Source organism: Anabrus simplex, chromosome 3 (assembly GCF_040414725.1).
Source record: "Anabrus simplex isolate iqAnaSimp1 chromosome 3, ASM4041472v1, whole genome shotgun sequence".
NCBI lineage: Eukaryota > Metazoa > Arthropoda > Insecta > Orthoptera > Tettigoniidae > Anabrus > Anabrus simplex.
Window position 1 is genome coordinate 342,587,077 of NC_090267.1, and position 25,426 is coordinate 342,612,502.

The window sequence follows — 25,426 nt, forward strand, 5'->3', positions numbered from 1 at the left end:
ACCTCAAGATGGTAGCATTACTGCATCTCCTGATACCGAGGTCACACAATGGTTTTTCCTCTTGATAATGAGGTATTGAACACTGTCATCTCGTGTGTTGTGTAGATATATCTTTTGTACTTACCTTCATAGTTTTGCTAAGCACCCCGGCCCAAGTACGGTACCGAAACTACAGGCTTATGCTTCTTCAAAACAGTAAAACATAACATGAGCACATGTGATACATACCCAGTCGTGTAAGTAAGCTCACTGCTGGTAGAGTGATTAATTAGTCCTCAGAAAGCTGCTGCATCAGTCTATTGGAGAATGAGACAGATGAAAGCAACTTGAGGAGAATCCTACTACTCTGCGAACATTGCCACTTGCCGTTACCAAAGGCTTTAATGGCGTTAATGAGAATACTGTGAAAACTTATTTATAAAAGGAAGTAAATTAGAAGTAAATCAAGTTTAAGAATTCAAGAAAAGAAAACAGAATAATATTTGAATTAAATAAAAGTGGAAATGTGGAGGAATCTCGGTTGTATCTAGCTTTTTATTCAATTCCAATATTATAGCTACTTTTTCGCATAAAAGGAAAAAGAACAGAGTTGTTTAAGCTACAAATGCAATTCGTTAAAACAATTTAAAATTCCTTCCATCCATTCGATTCTCGTTACTTTTCTGTAGTAACAACTGTAAATTCGATGTATTTACTAATCAACTAGTTTACCCATTCCTAGCAGCAGGTTTTGAGGTGCGAGTGAAGTAGGTCTAGCATGAGACTCAACCTGCGATCTGTTAACGTAAACTGTGGCTTCATTTTATTCTTTAACACTTGCGCTGCTATTGTTACACTGTTGACATTAAGCGTGAGTGCGTCACGCGTCACCGATGTCTCATACCATACTTCGCTGGGGTGCGTCACGAGGCACATGTGATTCGTCCTACGGAAGAAGTTTTGCGGGCTGACGGTGGATGGCGGAAGTATGATATTACTTCGAAATTATTTGATTGACAGCTGGAAGTCATGTCTAGTTCTCACGTTCCTCAGCAGGACGATCCACCAGCGCTCAGTTTAGCGGCAATAATTATTTTAGTCCACGAGTCACCCGTGCCTCGCGTAACAAGGAGCAGAGCGTTAACACCTCTTTCTGCATGTTGGTAAAGGTTGATTTACATGAGTATAAATGCACTTTTACACACAAAGAAATGTATATCCTGTGGTTACCTCACAAGATGCCTTTGCTGGCGACATGTAGTGTTTACAGTCTTCTGGTATGGGCTATGTCAAATTAGTTACTTTCATTGACCTGTCTCAGTCTCATCCTTGGCTTTGACAATATGAACGTGACTGAGGTATGAGTGATGCTAGTAATACCATTGCTTATGCAGCCAGTCCCTGCTAAGAACGGTGTGAAAATATATCTCATAGGGTCGGTTGGTGCATGCATTTCAGTGGGCTTGGCAGACTGATATGTAATAGCAACAGCTGGCTCGGTGAGAAAGCAACGGGAAACTACCTCACTCCTCATTTCCCTAGTACGCCTCTTCAGTGACGCGTAGGCTATTTATGACAGCTGTTGGCGGAGCTGCAGAGGATCAAACCAGCCTTGGGGCTGAGTACCCAACATACACACGCCTCACAAGATGACAAGGTTATTCACTCGCTGCCATAACAGATTTCTGCCAGCCTACAATGACGGCTACAGCACGATAATACTTGTTCAACAATGTATAGCCCTATTGTCCACCCCAGTTGAGCGGGACGTCTAGTAAAACTGCGAGGCACTGGTGACTCGTATAGCAAATAGTAAAAGCTGCATTACATCCATGCGTCACGAGTCACCCGTGCCTCGCGGTGTAAGGTAGTTGTTAAACGTACACCTATGCCATAGAACAACATAGATACCTCCTGTGACTCGCTGTCGTACTGTTAGGCGAAGTTATTATCGTAGCAGCAAAGGAATAAAATGTGTAATTTTGTCCAGCTCCACATTTATGTGCTGTACGAGTCACATGCGACTCGCAAAGCAGGGAACGTGTTAATTATATTTATTTGCTAGTTCACCGTCCGGGCACCAACATTTATTGTACATTTTGTAGGGTCACAGCGTCTACCTGCAGTTGTACTTACAACTTTATGTTACAGGAATCTCAATAATCAGTAACGACTGAGTCGTTTCACTATTCAGTCATAAACATATTTATTCATATTTAGGATACATTGGTTTTAGTTAATGAAAAGTATTCACAAGAATTATGGTGTCTCGCCAGGATCTCTTCCGTATTTTCTTCTCAGGATGCACGTTCATATTCGGCCAATTAACTTCTGTGGAAGTACACAAGGTTGAAGCTCTAAAACATATCAGAAATTACATATAAAGCTTAGTATTTCAGATTTCTCATACACTGAAGATCAATGTTTACAGAAATGGATTATCGTTGGGAATAATAAAATAGGATTTTGAACATAAATAATACAATCACAAACCACTGACGAACAACTGGTCCAATATTTTTAATATGCAGTGTTACTGTAGGTTATACACCATGTACACCTGTGGTTGGTTTCCATAAATGCTGAGGACATAATACTGTTGACGTCCTATTACTGGAACTCTGAGATATTTGTTGAATATAATATTCCTGAGTTTTGAATTTGAAGACATTCTTGAGATCATCAATAATAATTATTATGATTATTATAACGTGTGGCGTCTAGAGAGTCCAGGCGTAGGTTTTTCGACTAGACGCCCTATAGGTGAACTGTTAATCTATGAGGATGAGGCCCTTCCTCCGAGCCATCGGAATTAACCAATGAAAGTTAAAATCCTTCTACCGGTCATGAATCGAACCCAGAACCCCTTGGACTCAATTTAACCATGGAGCCGAACTGTAAGATAGTTATTCTTTACCATTTGACCTCAGATACTAGGACACAGAGATTCCATTTAAATAAAACATACCGGTACCGAGGGAGTTGGCCGTGCAGATAGGTGCGCGCAGCTGAGAGCTTACAATCGGGACATAGTGGGTTCGAACCCCAATGTCGGCAGCCCTTAAGTGGTTTTCTGTGATTCCCCATTTTCACACGAAGCAAATGCATGGGATGTACTGTAATTAAGGACACGGCCGTTTCCTTCCCACTCCAAGCCATTTCCTCTATATGATTTTTCACGAGAGTTTAATCCTGATGTAAACAAAAAGGCGGAGCACCTTGGCTTTGCACGTGGACATAGACGTAGTTGATTGGAGAAGCAACCGTCGCACTCACTCGACTGTATGCGAGCTCGAAGAAAATTAGTACGTCGCGTTAATTTAATTTTATCTTAGTTTATTCCATTTAGATAGTCTGAAGGAGTACGTAATCAAATTAAAAGATGGTTGTCATATATACCGGTATATATCTATATGTTTTTTTAATAAAACAGTGATTAAAGAACGAGATATGAAGGCAGAAGGCTTGGTGTAATGCAGGAAGTCTTCTCATAGTGAGGGAAAGTCCCCAAGCTGTACAGTGTGAAGATAAGGTGTTGATCTTGCAGCAGCTGTCGGTGTCAGTATTCATAGTGAGAGAAATGGAGCAAGGGGTAGGACCATCCCGTGTAGTGAAGCACAAAAGAGGAAAACCGCTCAGAAGTGACCATAGGCAGTGCGTTGTGAATGTTTTTAATAAAATAAGTGAACAGAATCCAGGTTTAGCCGTAAAAGAGGTAGAGAAACTAAGTGCAGAGTTGTGTGGTGTGTCGGCTAGTTCGGTTCATAACATGCGGACAGAGTTTAGAAAGACAAGGAAATTAACAACGCCGGGAAAGGAACGTAAACGACCTCAAAGAATCGAGAAGTATGACGATATTGTCAAAAGTGGTATTAGAAGGAAAATTCATGATTTTTTTTTTTTTCGGAATGAACCACCTACTTTACGCAAAGTATTAGACAGTGTAAATAAAGATAAAACTTTACCCACCTTCAGTTTAACTACATTGTACAGACTTTTAAAGGACATAGGGTTCCAGTTTCTTAAAAGAGAACGTAAACCTGTGTTAATGGATAGGAAGGATATTGTATTTTTTGAGTTGTTTCTTTTCGATAGATGTTGTTACAGAATTATCAACAGTTCCGTCTGACATGTCCAATCGTGCTATATGCTCTATCATGATAGGAACTCTACAAGATAAGATATATACATTTCAATTCGAAAGCTGGTTTTCTCTTAGGTTACAGTCTACCGGGCGGGCATTTCAAACAGCTGTCCTAAGATAAACCTTCCTACGTGTGTAATTTTGTGCTCTAGCCTACGATAGCTTTCTTTAACATTCAGAAATAAATAAATAAATAAATAAATAAATAAATAAATAAATAAATAAATAAATAAATAAATAACGTAGGCCCTAATCATCAGCAGTAGATGTCCCTTCAAACCCCTCCGTTTAGTTTCACATAGCTCAAAAACTGTTCCTCGTCTATTTTAGGTCATATGCGCAGCACTGTATGTCCGAACACGAGACGTTGACGGGGCGGAGGTCGATACTACACGCTCAGTGAATCACAACTCTTTCTTTGACTAAGGCGTGGACATGCCTTGTTTACATCAGGATTAAACTCTCGTGAAAAATCATATACTAGATGGGCTACTACTTCCGCTTTACAAATTCACACACGTTTCTTTATCAGTATGCCATCGCCTTTAGCTTTCATTTCATACCCTACTGAAAACTCATAATTGGCACGTACTTTTTACATAACCGTATGGCATCTTGATGCATTGTGTAAATGCCTGTCGCATACGGTACATGTTTTTGCAAACGTAATGTTGCAGTGAGTGATTAACGGCGACTGCTGCTTGGTGTACGGAAAAATAGATAGACCTTAACGACGCCAGTAACGTTGGGTGGGACGCCTATCAGCATAACACGTCAGGCGCGACTGACTCACCCGAAAAATGCTACGAGAACAATAGACACTTATGCTTAAGTTTTATAGACCTAGGAAGACATAAGAGAGAATACCAAGAAAAACTATGTTAGCCATACCGCGATATTATATGATCATGATAGGTTATTACGAGCAGACAAAAGTATTTACATTGACAGATAACTCCTGGTTCAAAGTAGTTATAAAGGTTTAAGGAGATGGTAAATGACTACACTCTTGTAAAATAGCAAAGAAGGATATACCTCGGTAAGAATTGTAGTAATCAGCTTGGCCTACGCCTACGACTTGGTCAATGGTAAACTGTGCTGAAAGCTATCTAATATCTTGGATACTGAGAAGAGCAGCAGCGAGAATGATACGAAACTTAATAACATATTTTCAATACTAAAGCGAAATCAGTTGAGAGGAAACTCAGGTAATTGAATATCAGGTAGGAAATACAAAGCAGGAACAGGTGGGCCTTTTCAAATAGGATTTTTATTCTCCCAGGAATGTAGTGTACTAAATAAAATAAAAACACCGAGCGAGATGGATTCTCGGTTTGAGTCATGTTTCTGTTAGCTCGAATGCGGGAGATGGTGGGCTTAAATCCTATCATTGGCTGCCCTGAAAATGATTTTACGTGGTTGCACATTCTCACACCAATGCTGTGTATTAAATAAGGTCACGGGCAACTACCTTCCTAATCCTAATGCAGTGAGTTAGCAGTTGAGTCCCCCCTCTGTGGTGTAGTGGTTAGTGTGATTACCTGCCACCCCCGGAGGCCCGGGATCGATTCCTGCCTCTGCCACGAAATTTGAAAAGTGGTACGAGGGCTGGATCGAGGTCCACTCAACCTCGGGAAGTCAACTGAGTAGATAGAGGTGGGTTCGATTCCGACCTCAACCAGGCAAATGCCGAGATGGTACCTGACTTAAGGCCTTTTCCTTGTCTATCCCTTCCAATCTCCCCCAGTATTCGGGACATAGTGGGTTCGAACCCCACTGTCGGCAGCAATGAAGATGGTTTTCCGTTGTTTCCCATTTTCACACCAGGCAATTGCTGGAGCTGTACCTTAATTAAAGTCTCGGCCGCTTCCTTCCGATTCCTAGGAATTCCCGTCCCATCGACGCTATAAGATCTATCTGTGTCGGTGCGACGTAAAGCCAAAAACCAATCTTCCCAAACCCCAGCAAGACCTCTGATCAGCATACCAGGTGAGGCCGCCTGGGCGAGGTACTGGTCATCCTCCCCAGTGTTATCCCCCGACCCAGAGTAGTCCGAAGTTCCAGGACACTGTCCTTGGGGAGGTAGAGGTGAGATCCCTCATTGAGTCCGAGGGAAAAACCGACCCTGGAGGGTAAAGAGATAAAGAAGAAGAAGAATTCGCAGTTGCGATCAACGCTGTTCTATTCAACATGCAGGTGAGGATAATGGCAGGCAGGTACACGTATTGATGAGGTAAAGATTGCGTTAGGAATAAATTTGATAGATGAATCTGTTCACATAACCAGCTACGTGGTAGAGCATGTGAGGCGGATGTCGGAGAATAGGCTACCTAGAATAATAATGGAGAGTGATGATGGTGATAATATGAAGACGTAACGACGTGCTACTAAATGCTGTATCGCTAACTCAAGAAGAACAGAGTAAGCTGATCCATGAATGTTAAATATGTCATAATAAAGCGCCAGGGCGATGTAAAGACGTTTAAATTAACGTCCATCAGTTTCCATGTGTCCTCTTGTGACAGGCCGTCAGGGTAAGCAGAAGGTGTCACATAATTGAGAAGAATCATACTAGTAACAGTATACAAACATATTGCAGACATCAAATATTGCAGAATTTTAAAGCTCATCTATAATGTATATGTCATCCGAATCATAGAGGCAACAGTAACAGATATTATGGATACATACTGAAAATGCCCTTCAATGAACGTAAAAATTAAATTAAAATCGCGGGTTGTCATATTATAATTATAATTTTCTGCCAGTTTTAAAGTGCTTTCAGGTAACGTAAGTTGTGGTACAATATACACTGACTGACAGTGACAATGCAACACCAAGGAGGAGTGGTTCGAAAGGTATGAAAGTTGGGGAAAAAACAGAGACGGCACGGATGAATAATTGATGTTTATTTCAAACCGATATGCAGGTTACACAATGCGCACGGCATCGACTCAGTAGGATGTAGGACCACCGCGAGCGGCGATGTACGCAGAAACACGTCGAGGTACAGAGTCAATAAGAATGCGGATGGTGACCTGAGGGATGGTTCTCCATTCTCTGTCAACCATTTGCCACAGTTGGTCGTCCATACGAGGCTGGGGCAGAGTTTGCAAACGGCGTCCAATGAGATCCCACACGTGTTCGATTGGTGAGAGATCCGGAGAGTACGCTGGCCACGGAAGCATCTGTACACCTCGTAGAGCCTGTTGGGAGATGCGAGCAGTGTGTGGGCGGGCATTATCCTGCTGAAACAGAGCATTGGGCAGCCCCTGAAGGTACGGGAGTGCCATCGGCCGCAGCACATGCTGCACGTAGCGGTGGGCATTTAACGTGTCTTCAATACGCACTAGAGGTGACGTGGAATCATACGCAATAGCGCTCTAAATCATAATGCCGCGTTGTCTAGCGGTAGGGCGCTCCACAGTTACTGCCGGATTTGACCTTTCTCCACGCCGACGCCACACTCGTCTGCGGTGACTATCACTGACAGAACAGAAGCGTGACTCATCGGAGAACACGACGTTCCGCCATTCCCTCATCCAAGTCGCTCTAGCCCGGCACCATGCCAGGCGTGCACGTCTATGCTGTGGAGCAGACTCCTGCAGCCAGATCCACCGCGCAGCACTTGGAACCCACGGGCTCCGGCAGCCCAGCCCGTGCAGTGCCTTTCTCTTTCTGACGCGGCAGCGTACTGGCCCACAGCACTGGGCTCATACGGCCCACCGCAGTCCACCGCACTGGACGGGCTCCGTGGAATAACCTTGAGTAGTTCTCCACAATAACATATGTGATGTGCACAACGAAATGTTCACGTCACACTACTATTCGGATCATTCACTCTACGAATTCCGTACGCTACTAACATATTGCAAAGTAGGCTAATCGCATTTTGAAATTAAACGGTGGGTATTTCTCCTGCACTATAATAATAATAATAGTAATAATAATAATAATAATTGAACACAAACAGAAACTTTATTATAAACTAATATTAGTTTGCAATTGACATCAAGTTAACTGAAAATGAATCTAAATAACACGAAGCATATTCATAGGACTTCATTCGCGTTTACCTCAAAATAAAATATAAACAGAAATGACGTGCAACTTGCCAACAACAAAAACAATCCTGAACATAGCTTTTACTTAGTGTGAGTAGTTTATTGGTCATTGTTAATGTGGTGGAATGGAATTACTGTGAATGAAAAGAAGAGCATCAGCATTGTCGTGCGTTGATAATGAAGCCCGCTGAACTGCAATTTATATCTGAAGCTGAACATGATGCTTGCATACATATTACTTTCTTAGCGATCTGGTGAAATTTTGGATAGCTTTGTCCATTTGTTCTCCAATAGGATGCTATATCTATCTTCTTACATTCCACAATTTTGCTTTAAATATCTTTCCAGCTCATTTGTTGGAAGAGGAGCATCAAGAACGTCAGTCCACGCAGAAAATTTCATTACTTTGGCAGGTTGTGGCATAGACGTGGAGTCTGATGAAATGGCGTATGGCATTTAGTGCCGGGAGTGTCCGAGGATATGTTCGGCTCGCCAGATGCAGGTCTTTTTATTTGACTCCCGTAGGCGACCTGTGTGTCGTGATGAGGATGAAATGATGATGAAGACGACACATGCACCCAGCCCCGTGCCAGAGAAATTAACTAATTAAGGTTAAAATTCCCAATCCACCCTTGAATGGAACCCGGGACCCCTGTGACCAAAGGCCAGCACGCTAACCATTTCGCCATGGAGCCGGACACGGAAACATTAGAATGCTCGTCATTCAAGCACACCTCGTTAATTGCTGTTTATCTAATCATAAGAAAGACAAAATCAGTCCGACTCCTTTAATCTACACTAATATAATAAAGAGAGAGCGCGAATTTTGTTAGTTTGTGTATATCTGGAGGGTGATCTCAGAAACTACTGGACCGATTCTAAAAATCCTTTTACTAATGTAAATATACATTATCTCTGAGGGACATGGGCTGTATTTTATTTTCAAAACAATTTGAGGTGGGGGCGAGAGGGAAGGTATAAAAATAATAGGCTAATATAGGCGAAATATCGAATTTGTCGTGCAAGGACAACACTAAGCTCATTTTAAGCCCCTTGGCCCAAATAACAGATCTCGGTAAGCCCTATGGGCCCGAAAACTATGTTTTATGGCCCTGAAACCGACCGTTATGGAGATATTGGCACCACACTACCCCTGCTCTCGGAATCGGACAAGGAAATGAACTGCCGTAACCATGGCAACGTCAGCTCGAGGGTTCTACAGCAGCGCGATTATGTGTGTACGTTTGGGCATAGCTGCCAACCAAAATTTTGTATACATAATCCCTGAGCATATCTACAATATATCTCCAAAAATTAACATGTTACAGATGTGAAGTGGTATTTATAATCTCTTTTAAAAATAAAGAGACATGTCTCTCTTTTTTGTTTTTGGAAAATCCACGTAGGACGGGGTGGAGGAAGGGCTGATAAAGGGGTTGAATTCTTTTTTATGCGGATACTTATATCTCAAAACCTGAAGATGTTACAGATGTGGAAATACGTATTTGAAATCTCCTTTAAAAATAAAGAAATGTGTTTTTTTTGTTTTTTTTTTTGTTTTTTTTTTTACTTGAGAGAAGACGTTCTCACGTGTACAGTTCTATGTCGCATGGTCATCTCAGCCCCAAAAGACAATACGACAAACTTTGTTTACAAAGAGTTTCTGGGATAAATAAAACTCAGTTTTTCAGTGAGGTGTTATACTTCAGGGATTTTCAGACAATGTCTTAGTACAGTACCGAGGAACGATTACTTTTATCAAATTACGAAATCCACGCGAAAAGCCGCGAGTAACTGCTAGTGTGTACATAAAGTTCACCGCAGATCGTACAGTACACAAAATTAACGTCTTTCCCATAACCGTCAACTGCAGGCTTGAATACCAACCAAATACGACTTTTAAGTTTAGGATCCGGTTCAGAAGTCTTGTATTGTGCGGTTTTTAGTTCGTTTGTTGCTTCTTTTTTTACTTCACGATTTTTTGCCACGGTTTCGTTTCTTTTGAATTACAGTCACATTCGTTTCCGATAACAGGATAGACGGAGAAGTCAAACTGAAAACCACAGCAAATTTGATCGGCTCCACTCGACCGTATTGCAACGCACTCCGGTGACACGCAGTACACTGTACACATCGAAGCAGTCAGCCCATAGAACTACCACAGCGCTGTCCTTGGCTCACCGCGTACGAATGACAGAGCGCTGGCCCAGACCGGCCCGTGCGATGACGTCACGAGCTTCGTTTGTTCGAGCCTTTCAAAGCCCATTGAAGTGTACTGCTGAAGCAGCTCATGGGCTGGGCCTCGCTGCAGGACTCTGCTGTGGAGTCAATGGTAGTCTTCTGAGCGGACGCCGGGAGTGCAGGCCTCCTTCAACCAATCGACGGGAAATTGTTCTTGTCGATATTGGAACAGCCAGGGTGTCTTGCACATGCTGAAGAATGGCGGTTGACGTGGCGTGCGGGGCTGCCACCGCTTGGCGGCGGATGCGCCGATCCTCGCGTGCTGACGTCACTCGGGCTGCGCCTGGACCCCTCGCACGTGCCACATGTCCCTGCGCCAACCATCTTCGCCACAGGCGCTGCACCGTGGACACATCCCTATGGGTATCGGCTGCGATTTGACGAAGCGACCAACCTGCCCTTCTCAGCCCGATCACCATACCCCTCGTAAAGTCGTCTGTCTGCTGGAAATGCCTCCGTTGACGGCGGCCTGGCATTCTTAGCTATACACGTGTCCTGTGGCACACGACAACACGTTCTACAATGACTGTCGGCTGAGAAATCACGGTACGAAGTGGGCCATTCGCCAACGCCGTGTCCCATTTATCGTTCGCTACGTGCGCAGCACAGCGGCGCATTTCACATCATGAGCATACCTCAGTGACGTCAGTCTACCCTGCAATTGGCATAAAGTTCTGACCACTCCTTCTTGGTGTTGCATTTGCTCTGTCAGTCAGTGTATTAGGGTCTATATTAGTTATTATTCCACGGTTTTCATCATTTTTAAATGTAACAGGCCAGTTCAAATTCATATCAAGAAAGCTAAAGTATTTCCGTTCGGTCGAATTCGGGTGGATGAGCTGAGAGACAGGGTAGATCATGGGAGATTATTGATGAAAATACGAGCTACTGGAATAGAAAAAATGAGTGATGGTTGGCTACATTTGCAGAAAATACAATTCAGAGAATTAGAGTGGGTGAAACGTTATCGTAATATATATCTATGTATATGAAAAATAAGGTTATTGGCTTTACGTCCCACTGACTACTTTTACGGTTTCAGAGACACCGAAGTGCCGGAATTTAGTCCCGCAGGAGTTCTCTAAGTGCCAGTAAATCGACCGGCACGAGGTTGATGTATTTGAGCACCTTCAAATATCACCGGACTGAGCCAGGGTCGAACCTGCCAAGTTTGAATTATTGTGTTGATGGTGTGATAGTGCCTCATTGGGAGCGATTAAGTGCCTAGGTGTTAACATAAGGAATGACCTCCATTGGGGTAATCATACCAACGAGGTTGTTGAGAAACGTTACAGGGTAAGGAGACGAGATGCTCGACTACGTGGTATGTTTCGAGCTGTCAGTGGTGAATTGGCGTGGAGTGATATTAGTATTAGAATAAATTTGAGTGGAGCTTTAAAAGTAGGAAATATAATTTTATGAAGATAAAGTTGAAATTCAAGAGAACAGATTGGGACAGGAATAAACGATTGTGATAAATTACCAAGGGATATATTCGATAACTTTCCAAGTTCATTGAAAATATTTTAGAAAATGCTCGATGAGCAATTGATAGTGAATCTGCTATCTGGGCGACAACCCTAAATGTATCATTGATTGATTGATTGATTGATTGATTGATTGATTGATTGATTGATTGATTGATTGATTGATTGATTGATTGATTGATTGATTGATTGATTGATTGATTGATTGATTGATTGATTGATTGATTGATTGAGGGTACTTGCTATGCAAACAATATGCTACCACTTGTTCACTAATTGCGCATATCTTGTGGCCTAGTATACAAAACGATCATTACACAAGAAATTGTAAAAAAATATTGAATTGTCCTTCTGTGTTATTTATCCAAGACTACAAAATGTATTCGTACTCACCTTATCAAGGACACATTGCCGCAAGAAATAGGCCAAGAAGCAGGAATCATCTGTCTTCAGTTTTGAAGCTGAAATGCAATAAGTCAGACAGCATATTAAGACCATATTATCACACGGCGTTGAATTCATTTATTATTTTCATAAAATGAAGAGTAAATTGATTCCTACAGGCCATAAGGGATAGAGAAATCCTTTCATGGAAAGAGTCAAACAGTTTCTGCTATTACAATTTATTAATGATACCGGGAAGTATTTCTATGACATACTTCAGAAGATATTTTTCTTAATTCAAAGTAATGTTGTCGTCATTGTCAATTTAAGAGGATGAGATTATTATTACCTTTCTTAACACTAATCTTACAAGGGAAGGCTCTCACCTTCCATGCCAAAACATAACTTTGAATGGTGTCATAATAAGTCAGCTAATTCTTTGCATGTGACCTTTTCGTAGGACTAGGGTTCAAGGCTCGTTTCGGCACTAAATGTGTGACAATTCCCCAGCTAGGAAAAAGAAGAGTTGTGACTCGTCGCTGAATGTACCATTGAATGAGAAATGCCCTTCTTCCTTTTCTACCGATTTGCCCCACACCCGTGGGGTGTTGGGTGCGAACAGTGTCACTCATGTGATTTGTCCCTGTTTTACGACCGGATGCCCTTCCTAACGAATCTTATAGAGAGTTGTAATCACTACTGCATGTTTCTGTGGTGGTTTGTACCGCTATGTGTTGCCCGTATATAAAGAGGAATGTGCTGGAACAAATACAAACCCTTAGTCCCCGAGCCAGAAGAAGGAATTAATCAGAAGCGTTTAAACTCCCCGATTCGGTCGGGATTCGAAACCGGGACTCTCTGAAACGAAAGCTTCAGCGCTCACCATTCAACCAGTGAGTCGGACGAATGAGAAAGTCATTTAAAGGTGTAAAATCGGGTCCAGGTCGAAGTAAAACGCTATTCCCTTAACAGATATTCGGAGACACCGAGCATTCCTGACCTTATATGAAGCAGAGGTCTTGCTATCATTCGAATAAATTATCCTCCGGCTAACGAGACACTTTTATTCTTTGTATTTAATTTTTGGCTTTGGTGTTCAGTGATCCATGCATACAGCAATCAGTGAGTATTTTGTAGATTCGAACCACTGCAATATCCTTCCTTGTCTCCCAAATACCGTGCCTCAATCAACTAAGCTATTAGATACTCTCTCGAAGCCGGTCGCATAACATACACTTAGCGATGAGGCATATTAACGTACAGTGTTTATAGGAGAAATAGCTACTCCTCTACCTTCTAGAAACAATTTCCTGCAATATTTGTTGTTTACGTGTTATGCGTTGATCCGAAATCGGATATCAGTGATGTCTATAAGCCAGTTACTATGTATACTTCCGTTTCAAAGCCAGTACTGTACATGTTTACCCTGATCTCCGATGTGACGGATGTGTCGGTTTTAGCCAGCGACCAAATATTATGGAGTTGAGTGTACGTGTACTGCAAAACAATGAACACAGAGTTCAAAACCTACCTTCATCTAAACATTCGTTGACAGATTTCGGACCCTGGGCGATGAACTCGTCATCACCTTCATGAACAGAGATGTGAAATTTCAAAATGTCGTCCGCGGGAGCAAAAGTGTTACCATCCATAATCCCCGCTTTGCTAAAGGCGCAGTACTGCAAACACTGGAAAACAAAATTTCATTAGGACTGTCCCAAGGCCCAGAACATAAAACATGATAGTCGTCACGATTTTAGTCGCATAAGACGAAACTAATTACGATCCACAAGTACATCTTTTATAACACAAAAAAGGAAATCATGACAATGCTAATGAAGTGACATTAGAGGTTTATTAATTTTATTTATACGAAAATTCAGTGGTAATTAATCATTGTGAACTGCCTACCTTATGCATTAACAAACATTTTCGGTTCATTTTAATGGAAAGGAGTCGATTTTACGGTAGGAAGTCGAAAAGATGTAGAACCAATACATTCAGCTCCAGGCAAAGACACAGCTTTGTAACCACTCCATCTCACTTATTATTACTACAAGGGGCCGATGACATTAGATGTTAGGCCTCTTTAAACAACAAGCATCACCATCATCAGTCATTACCGGGGTTATATAAATAATAATAATAATAATAATAATAATAATAATAATAATAATAATAATAATAATAATAATAATAATGCTTTTATGACCCATGAACCACTTTTTCAGTTTACGGAGACACCAAAGTGCTGGTAATTTGTCCCACAGTAGTTTCTTTAAGTGCCGGTAAATCTATCTACACGAGGCTGGCATATAGCAACATCTTCAAATGCCACGGCCTGATTGTGATCCGAGGTCTAACCCGCCAACTAGACCTCAGAAAGCAACGTCTCTACCGTCTGAGCCACTCAACCTGACAGGCCATAGAAATTATAAACCTTTACTTTTCACAACTCCAGGGGTGTTGATGAACTGTACGAACATTACTTTATGTAATGTAGTCGATTAGTCATCAATTTAGATCATATTAAAGAACTCAAGCCGCAGCAAATGTTAATTCTGAACTGAGATCTGGAAGGGGGTTCATTTTCTTCCCTTTTAAGTATACGGTACTTATTTGAACTCCATATATTCCTTTACATACTACAAACATATAACAATAGTCAATGGACAAAACTAAATATTAATGATGAACCAGTCCAAAGTAATGAATAAGTACATAGGAAGTAATTGCCCAAGGAAAAACATTCATCCACTCATAGATACAGAAAATAAATCAACGAGACTCAATTTTCCTTCCTTTAGCTATCAATATGGAGACAGCACATCAATAAATAAAGGGGACAACAAGAACATACACTTGACAATTGTGCAGTTCATTCTTCTCTTTCTAAACGGAGAAATACCCGTAAACGATGGAATGTCAAAGGTTGTATACGCTGACATTTCAAGAGTCATGCAATAGCGGTATTCAAAGATAATAGAAATGTCCATCTTTTGATCTGAAACGTGAATCATCGTCTTTCGAACGGCGCATGATAGAGAGGGCAGCTGGATGGAGCATTGGGTCCGGACATTTAACATTTCTCAATCGACGGCATGACCTGTGTATCGGGAATACCTCAGGGAAGACGTTACGACCCACAGTGAACTGCGCAGTCGCCGACCACGGATGTTTAATAATCGTGACAAGCAGCGTACGGCTAGAATTCCCATGGTAACAGACAAGCCACACTCGCTCAAATCACAACCCCATTCAATATAGAAGGAACCAGACGCATATACAGCAGGTCAGTGGAGCGTTCTTTAACGTCAGTGGGATATGAGAGCAGAAGACCTCCCAAAGTGTCCTTGTTAACATCGCGACACCGGGCACAGCGTATCACCTCGGAACGTAGCCTTGCTATTTGGATATTCGGGGACTGGCGGCATGTGGCTTGGTCCGATGAGCCACAGTTCCGTAACTTTCCAGCTGATGTTAGAGTTCGGATATGGCTCAGGCCCTAATAAGCCATATATCCCGGATGTCAACAACGCACCATACAGACTGATGTTAGCACCGTAGTCGTGTGGGGTGTTTTAACGTATCATGTGTTGGATCATTTGATCCACCTGAGCAGGTCTTTGGCCAGTAAGTGCTACTTTCAACTGCTTGGTGACCACTTGGAACCCTTTGTGTGCTTCAAGTAACCCTACAAAGATGATATATTCCAGCGGGATAACGCAGCGTTTCACTGGACCCAAGGTGTCCAGAATTGGTCCAAGGAATATTCTGGATAGTTTCAACGAATGCTACAGCCCCTCGTTTACCTTATATGGGGCAGGTCGAGCATTTATTAACATGGTGGTGAGGTCCAATCACACCCAAGTCTGTGCAGCTACAAATACCAGAGAGCTGTGGGTAGCTATCCGAATGGCATGGGTTAGAATCTCACCACACGCGTTTTTCCATTTGTAGAACGCGACGACGAGTTACAGCACTTGACAGACCTAGAGGAAAGACTATACGATACAAGGATATAATCCTATGACTATTGGCATGACAGTGTAGACGGCGCCCAAAGGCTGCGTCGAGCTGCCGCTGTCAGGAATATCTCCATCGTAACATTCTCTTATGGTTCGGAAAAAAGTCAGGGTGCTTTTACCCAGAATAGTTGCTGTAAATGGCAGTAGCTAGAAATTATAGATCAGTGCTCCTTTACTTGCTCGATTGTTGTGAATCGTCATACTGCAGTGTGTTGTTGGGGAGATTATTAGTCTCTGTATCCTATATATTCTTCATGGCCTTCTACGTCGAATTCCATATTACATCAGGACTCACATATGTAGTTCTCCTGGGAGGCAACGTACCTACAAAACTACATATAGGACATCTGCCATCCACTAATTGCTCGTCTCTCCTCAATTTTTCACCAATATCATGATCCGATTTACATAGCTATATACCGAAACTATCCAATATATGGGTAAGCATAGGTTGCATGTATTTTTACAGATTAGTTCCAGTTCCTGGTGGGGTGCTTTAGTTGAATGATTGGTTCGAAATTTCTTCTTTGAAGGGAGAGTTGTAAAGCTTCATAACTTGTTCAAAGGAGCCATCTAAAATTTCGTTACGCGGAAGATGTTCAGTAGTAGCTAATGCTGTCCTGCAACAAATTTGCTGGGTTCTCGAATTTTGGGATATTCTTCCATTTTACTGAACTCACGATAAAAAGATTCTCCTTTCACATGTATCCCTTGATGATGCGTTAGAATAAGAGAGAACTGCTTATCAGTTCAACTGCATATAGCCCCAATCTGTCAAGATATTCCTTTAAATTCAACTGTTGCCTTCTCAATCTGAGCCGAAATCTTTCCCTATGTGTTGACAGGTATCATGCAGAGCAGCTAGTATTGTATTTTGTACAATATTTCACATACGGCGTGTTACAAGCCAAATGTTATACGCTATTTCGCCTTCGTGAGAGGTTTTCTGTAAACAGTAAGCGATACGGTTCAATTTAGTTCCATTGTGTCGCATAGGCTATGTTCTTCCAGAATGTCATACCTAAGGATTTTACTCTTGTTTGTCGTGGGGATAACGATATCTTCTACTCGAATTGTTCCTCGATCAGATCCTAGAAACAGCATCGATGGCTTAACCTTGCTCCTGGCGCATTTAAATGATGAACTGCTGATAGGTCATCACCATTGGTTAGGAGTAACGTCAAATCATCCGCAAAAGCACACAGCGTAAGACGTTCAGTGTTAACATGAAGACCATTTAGACTGCTGGACAGTCTCCGAATGAATGGTTCCACGGTTAAGATATAAAGAGCAACAACTATAGTGGATAACCTTGAGGTACAGGCATGATAATTGGACTACGACGTGGCTAATAGCAATTGATCAAAGGCGTTATATAACCGAAAGCTGCATGTGTTTGAAAGCCGTTTCAAGTCGTTCAGGAAATCTAAAATGATTGACGATTCTCCAAAGATATCTATGCGAAATTATGTCAAAAGAGTTGTTGAATTCTATGCGGACAATTACAGCGGGCTCTTCAGGACAAACAGAACAACAAAGATTGAAATCTCGACCTGGCCGAGTGTCGTTCCTGATACTCGTGATTTTTTATCAAACTCCCAACACAGGGTCAACCTGGATTCGAACCTCGGCCTTCCGAGTGGGAAACCAGCAGCGAGCAATTTAGATTATAACGCGATCCGTCAAATTGTCTTCTCAGTAATTATTACAATAATATATTCCGTAAATGTGGGCTTAGATCCATATTTGAATAGATGAATACGAAGTTAAGGACTTGGCTAAGGTCGACTCCTATCACTAACCAGAAGCGTTTGCTCAATTCATATGGGAAAGCATCCATCCCGGGCGTATTATTAGGAGCAGCTTTCCTGAGAAACGGTTCTATATCCACTCTCGTGATAGGCATTGTGAGGAAGGAAATATATTCTGGATACAGGTATGCTTCATATGTAAAGCATGTTTTCATCCCAATATTGGGCATATTATCTTCTGCAAGCATTTAGTGAAAACATTGCTCATCCTCACGGAGAAGCTCATCTTTGGAGTTTGAATGTCCCATTTAATCCCTATGCACTGGTGTATAAATTGTTGATTAACAGATTCGGCTCACGTAGCAGTGAGTTTGCATTCGGGAAATGGAGATGCAAAACTCACTCTCAGCAGCACTCAAGATGTTTTCTGTACTTTCTCATTTTCACAGCAGGTGAATGGTAGGACAGTACCTTACTTAAGCCCACATGCGCTTCTTTCGCAGTCCCAGCACTGTTCTATCCAATCGGCACCATAAGACCTACCTAAGTTATATTGATATTAAACAAATATTTAAAAATTATTTCGCTGAGGGTATGAGTAGATCTATCTAAATGGTACCTAAGGATGTAACATTCCCGGCTAACTGTGGGGAAACTGAACATGCAGAAGTTGCTGTGAACGCGATGGTTGGAAACCACTAAAGTTCCCTGTTCCATTGGGAAAACTTACGTCTACTGTTCGTCTCTATGGTTGGATCTAACGGACACCCTCCCAGTTCGTTCTAGACACTGTGGGGTTTATCGGAAAGCCACGAAAGTTATAGCCTATCGTATGATGCCAGCCTTGAGCGGTGAGTCTGAATGATGTTATCCCCTGATCGCAGAGTTCACTAGTGTGTGAGCTAGATTGAGAAATTGGGTTTGGTCAGAGTGCGACCTAACGCTAACGAAGTAGGGAGCGAAAATCACTCGCGATTGTTGAGTAGCGATTTATGTGGATTCGATCGCCGTGTAGAATACAACATGTAGAAATCGTCAATTTTACTGTACGGTCCAGTATATTCATGTTGAATCATACATTACAAAAATGAGTTTCTGATTGCTCTTGGTAAGAGATTACGATCTGCATCTGTCCAAGAAGTACGGAAGCTTGGAAACAGAGTTCCTTACCACAGCATGCACTCTTCAAGAATGGCTGTTGTGGAAATCTTCCTAATCACATTGTTTTTAAACGTCAAACATACGCTCGGGTGGTGTCTGAAACCTCTCTGGTCTGACGGTGAAATCTTCATATCCAGCTACAGTTCGCAACAATCTAACGAAGTATATGAACACAGGAGTAGAGAACTGTTTGTGTATTCTACACATTAATAGTTAAAACATCGATGTCGTGAAATTATCTATCTTAAGGATATCGTTACCATATCGTCCATTTCTGCAACGCCTTGACCTGACGAAAATATAAAATAATATCGCGTTACTGAAGGTCTTGTGTGCTTCCATGCGCGATGATCCTCAACGATTCGGTTGACATGTAGGGTAGGTTCTATCATGGTATCTTCCAAACGGGTCAACCAGAAGAAGAAAATCCGTCGGTGCTTGACGGAAAAAGACATCTCGAAGAAAATGTGCAATGGTTTGTTCCGCGATTAGGCCTGGTTTTCGAGACCACTTGATACAGATTTTGAGACTACTTCGTCAAGTGACCTATGTTGACCACAGCAATCATATTCACAGTGTCTAAACGGGCTGAAGTTATGATATGTTGTTAAGCTACTCGCTTGTAACTTGTACATCAAGTGGTTGAAATTGACACTGGCACATACACTTTGTGTGTTTGTGTTCTGCACGTTAATTCCTTCACATGAACAGGAGATTACTTAATGAACGTGTTACGCCCCACTAACCACTTATAATGTTACCGGAGTCGCCGAGGTGCCGGAATTTTGTCCGAAGGAGTTCTTTTACGTGCCGGTAAATCAACCGACTTAAGGCTGACGTATTTAAGCACCTTCAAATACCACCGGCCTGAGTCAGGATCTAACCTGCCAACTTGGAGACAAAAGGCCAGCGCTCTACGGTCTGAGCTACTCAGCACGGCACAGCTTATTCGGAATCGGAATCGTAATTTGCACTAACACCCTCCTACACGCAGGAGGTTAGTCCTTTGACCTCTTACGTTTGAGAGCCTGCGCCTCATAGTTTCCTAATGTAGTAGATTACTTTGTCACTCATTACGTACTTTGACAGTCATACGATGAGTGTGAAAATAGCTAGAAGTGGAAAGGAAGCGACCGTGACCTTAATTAAGATACAGCACCAGGATTCGCCCGGTGTGAAAATGGAAAAACCACGGAGGATCCCGGGAAACCATGTTCAGGGCTGCGGACAGAACGGTTCGAACCCAGGATCTCCCGAAAGCAAACTGACGGCTACCTGACCCAAACCGCGCAGCCACTTATTCGTTGCATTTCTTGTACAATTACTTTCGGCACTCTTGCAAGTTTATAATATCGCTCTCTTGACATTGCAACATTTACGTGGCCATGGCTGAAAAATGGCTGAGGTAAATAGAGACCTCCACATCCCTTAAAGTATATTGATCACGATACAAAAGGCGAAGCGAAATGGAAATTGATGCCTCTTGAAAGAAAATGGATATTATGTTAAATCAATTCGAGTGTATTAAAGCTCCCTGCCCAGCTTTATCTCCACTATCTTACTATTTCCAAATCCAAACTTCTTACAATAAGACCCTAATCTGGTTCCGTTTAGGAGCCGTTGGGAAACATTCAGATTTTTATGGCTCTATATGTACTGTAGAATATGAATATGTGAAGGCAAACTTTTAATTCCAATGGATTCAAGAATTATGTACGAAATTTAAGCAGCTAACATTCATCTTTAGTATTAATCCGTTGACGGAAGTATATGGTTTGGAACTTCCGGGTATAATCTCAACGGTTTTCAAATTAATTAATTAATTAATTAAGACTGTTAACTTTCTAGAGAATTATGACAACTTTCGGAGATATGAACGTGTTGCTTTAAATTTCAATCACGATATCATCATGAACTAAAATCCTGGCTGGTAGTTCAATAACATTTAATCCATCACCATCTACAGAGGGGTAGACCAATTAACCGATCTCTTGCAAAGAAATCAACGAATACCATTTATTTATTTTTTGTGGGTTTGCTAGCATATTTGTATGTAAGCGGCGTATTTTTAAGAAGGGTCAACGTGGGTATTTAATACAATTATAAATAATTATTATTTATGAAATCTACCATAAGAATATTCATTTCCCCAACAGAATGAACGAAATTCGATACCTATGATATTTCAGAAGACAATTCACACACGTTAAAGAATGACTGTTTGCCGTTGGGGTTTCATGCCATATTGAGCCGCACTAATTGAATATTGTCAGCTGCTTTGGGATTTATATGAGACATCGAACTCTCATTTAACTGTAGAAGAAGTTTGAATATAATGTGCACTGCTCAACTGCTGATTAGCTAAACGACTATTTCTGTCCACGTTACTGATATTGCATTAAGTCCTAAATTAAAGAACTTTCCTACTACATATCCTAATATTTTTCTGGCGCCCCGGGATTATCGATGAAAAATGCCTTTTTGACATTTGTGTTATTATATTGGAGGGCGTCAATGATTTCATTAATAATTGAAAGTTGTTCCTTGTTTATTATGAGTAACATATCAGGGAAATCAAAATTGAAAATTAACACATTAGTATGAATCGAATGATCGCCACACTTCGCTAATAACTGGAATGAAATTTCATTAATAATTAAACGTTGTTCCTAGTTTTGTTACCAGTACCATGTCAGCCAAACGAAAATTGAAATTTAGCTCAGTAGTATGACACGGAGGGTCGACTCACTTCGCTAACTACCTCAGTGGAAGAAGTTCACAGCCTTAGTGTTTAAATTACGACAGGCAGAAAAAGCCTTTTACGTTTCTCCATCATCATTTCGAGCTAGCAAACATAGGTAGAGCTACACAGAGACAGTAACATTGCGAAGAATAGCCTCTTGTCGACTAAATGACTCTGCAACTGAACACAACACAGACTGGAGCAGCTGACCAGAGACACGTTCGACTGCACATGCCTGCTTGCCCACTTCAAACTCCTCTCTCACATCGTATTTCTCAGCGCTACTACAATCCAGGTGGCCTTGAATTACTGGCGAGCGCTTTGGAGAATAAGAATGCTACATTTTTCTTTAAGAATTTTAAAATATCCGGCAAGAAATATTTACGCTTTTAAAGACACATTGCAACTCAACAGGCCATGTACATTCGTCAGAATGCTTTCCGATGTCAGTCGATTCAGCCGGTCGCTCAAGATCGATGTAACAAAAAACAGCCCAGTGTTTTAAATATTTAGATGATAATAATAATAATAATAATAATAATAATAATAATAATAATAATAATAATAATAATAATAATAATAATAATAATAAATAAGCAACATTCCCGGTTTTGGAGATCTTGTACTCTAGCCAGGTAGTAATTTAGTGATGTCCTCCAATAGCGGACACACAAATAAAGTGTACAGGAGAAGCCTGATTTATGTTGCGAGGCTATTTTCACTGTGTAATATGAGGGGGAATAGGTTGTAGAATATATGTGCGGGCGATGGTTGAAGTTTTTTCAGGTGATATATGAGTCTTCGGTCAAGAGTGACATTCGGGACCATCCAATGACTTCTTCGATGTAACTGCCTTGTCTCGTTCCCAATAATGTCACATGACACTTATTAACATATTAACATAAGTTTGATTGTCCACTGTTGGAAAAAAGGTTCAAGTGTGCAGAGGCTGTTCTAGAGGTATCACGGATGCTCCAAATGATTCGCGTTTCAGGCGGCAACAACAAGATGCAAGAGGAATTCAACATTCGGGGTTTGGCATGTCCAATTTAAACACCGTACAGACACATACTGTACTGCTGAATAGCACAAGGAATACTCAATCAGGTAACAAGTGATAGAAAGTACAACTCTCCTCAACTTACATTCTGGCTCTGGGTAGTCAACGCCTCCAGCATGGTCACCTTCTCCACATCCGCTAAAACAGACAAGAGCTTGACGTTTATATCGAGTAGAACTTACAGGGTTTTATCGCTAGTGGATGTATAAATCGTACCATCTCAGATAGATATTTTGGCGGTGATGAGATAGGAAATGGGTAGTAGTGGGAAGGAAGAGTATGGGGTCTTAAATGAAGTGCAGCGTCTACATTTGCCTCATGTTAAAAAGGGAAAGGGTTTGGTTCTTAAAATGGTGTCTGATCAGCGCGGACGGCGATGCATGCTCTACAACGTGTCTCCGTCCTGGCCAAACGATTCGTCAGGGGTGATTGTGGTAGGGCGTTCCATTCTTCCACCAGCGCGATTGAGAACTGCTGGATGGTTTGGTGCATGGATGTCTGCACAACATATCCACCACGTGCTCGATGGAATTAAAGTTGGGCAACGGGCAGGCCAGTCCATTCGCCGAATATTCACTCGCTGCGCTGTACGATGCGGTCGTGCATTGCCATGAATTAAAAATGAAATCAGGTACGAATGCCCCCAGGTAAGACGCACATGGGGAAGGAGTACGCTGCACACAATAACGTTGACTGTTGAATGTATCCCGTTCAAAGATTTGGAACATTATGCAACATTATGCCTCCTCACACCGTAACATTTGTACCACCAAAATGATAATGTTTGACAATGTTCCTGGGTGCATTACGTGTTCCCACCTCTCGCGGAATGAGGATTTGTTTGGAATCACTACTAAGACTGAAACTGCTCTCATCTCTTATTCTGTCCAGACCTGACGCTCTGGGCACCATTGCATACGGTGCCACCGATAGGCGGGTGTCAAGGGTACACAACGTAATGGTCGTCGGGCGAACAGACCACCCATATGTAGTCACCGTGCCACTGTGGAGTGAGACTGGGTACGTTGCAGTCCTGTTGAATATGGTTGCAATGCACCCGCTGTTTGACGTGGTCTTTTTTCGCCTCTATCACAATGTAGCGGTCATCTGCTGCTGTATTTGACCGTGATCGGCCCTCTCTTCTCCTTCCGGCACCAGTGCCTGTGATTCGGAATGCTCTCCATGCACGAGAAACAATAATGTGGACAATACCAACTCCTGGGCTACACTCGTCCAACTTCGTCCTCCTTCCAGTTTCCCCGATGATTCTTCCCCGCGTGAAGTCACCGAAATGTTGTCTCCGTGCCATGTTGTAACGAATAACACCACCTCAGCGCCCCGTCACAGCTCGCAGATCAAACACACTGTCTTGTCACGTTCCTTCACATGATTCATTTTGTGGGACCAGTCCCAATTGGCGCTATAATCGCGATGACCTCACGCCAGGTTTCTATGCACGTGTGGAGACCTTTGGCAACATGTTACCTCGCTCCCATTCATTTCCACCATGTAGTGATATTGTGCCATTTCACTGTTATAAGAAGTTCCGTCCGTAAGAAGGATAAAGATGGAGTCCAGGTCTCCGAGAATAATTAACGTAAAAATGTCTGATGATATCGCGAGCGAAAGCAAATGTATTCACCTCAGGCGCTAGAGAAAAGAATTTTTAGATCTAGAAGGCAGTGAAAAAGAACGAATGTGAAGATTGTTACTAACAATTATTGAGAAATAAATAAAAACGAGATTGAATTGCTACTTCTAAATCAGAGTCGAAGACGGAAAGCCACTACGTCAGAAAAAGAAGGTATCGACAAGAGATCATTTCAACAGAAACAAGGAGCAGATTTATCGGAAGCTGCGTCGCAGATCAAGCAGAAGATTATTAATTTCGTTCCGCGAACTTTGAAATACGTGGAAATTCAAGCATAAACTACGACAAGCTTACGTCACGGCAGTCTCTGCTGACGTATTACTCGATATCACCCAAGTTAAAGAACTACAGAAGTGGGAATCCTATAATAACTCCTGGAAAGACAAAGGAGAAAAATCTGTTCATTTCGAGTCATGGAATTATACTACCCCAAGATTATTATTTGTCAAGTAGATCAACTCTTTCAAAGGAAGCAATCTTTCGCGTTAAGTAGATTATCACAGCTATTCATGATGGCAATGCTAATTGATCCTGTTTGTTATTCTATTCCAACTCGTCCAGAAATGAGCAAGATGTTCTAAGAAGATGATAGGCCAGACTGCCCAAATGGGTGCCGTCGGATGACGTTGCCTGCCGAGAGATGACTAAGCCCGGAGGAGAATTATGCCAGTATTTCCCATTCACCTAGGGAAGTAAAAGAGGCGTGTCCCTATGTCCTGTCAGCTGGACATAT

At 41.9% G+C, this 25,426-nt stretch overlaps 1 protein-coding gene across 2 annotated transcripts in view; it reads right to left on the reverse strand.

Annotated features, from left to right (window-relative positions):
* Positions 1–1,898: 1,898 nt before the first annotated feature.
* LOC136867318 (uncharacterized) overlaps positions 1,899–25,426 on the reverse strand; it is an 86,257-nt gene continuing 62,729 nt past the window's right edge. Inside the window, exons 2-5 of one of the 2 annotated variants that reach the window (XM_068226709.1) lie at positions 23,128–23,180; positions 13,831–13,987; positions 12,309–12,376; positions 1,899–2,336 (exon numbers count right to left, since the gene is read on the reverse strand). In XM_068226709.1, the coding sequence (XP_068082810.1) occupies positions 2,304–2,336; positions 12,309–12,376; positions 13,831–13,987; positions 23,128–23,180 (311 nt within the window). In that variant the 3' untranslated portion in view covers positions 1,899–2,303. The remainder of the gene's footprint in view (positions 2,337–12,308; positions 12,377–13,830; positions 13,988–23,127; positions 23,181–25,426) is intronic. The other variant, XM_068226710.1, reaches the window with a different exon arrangement.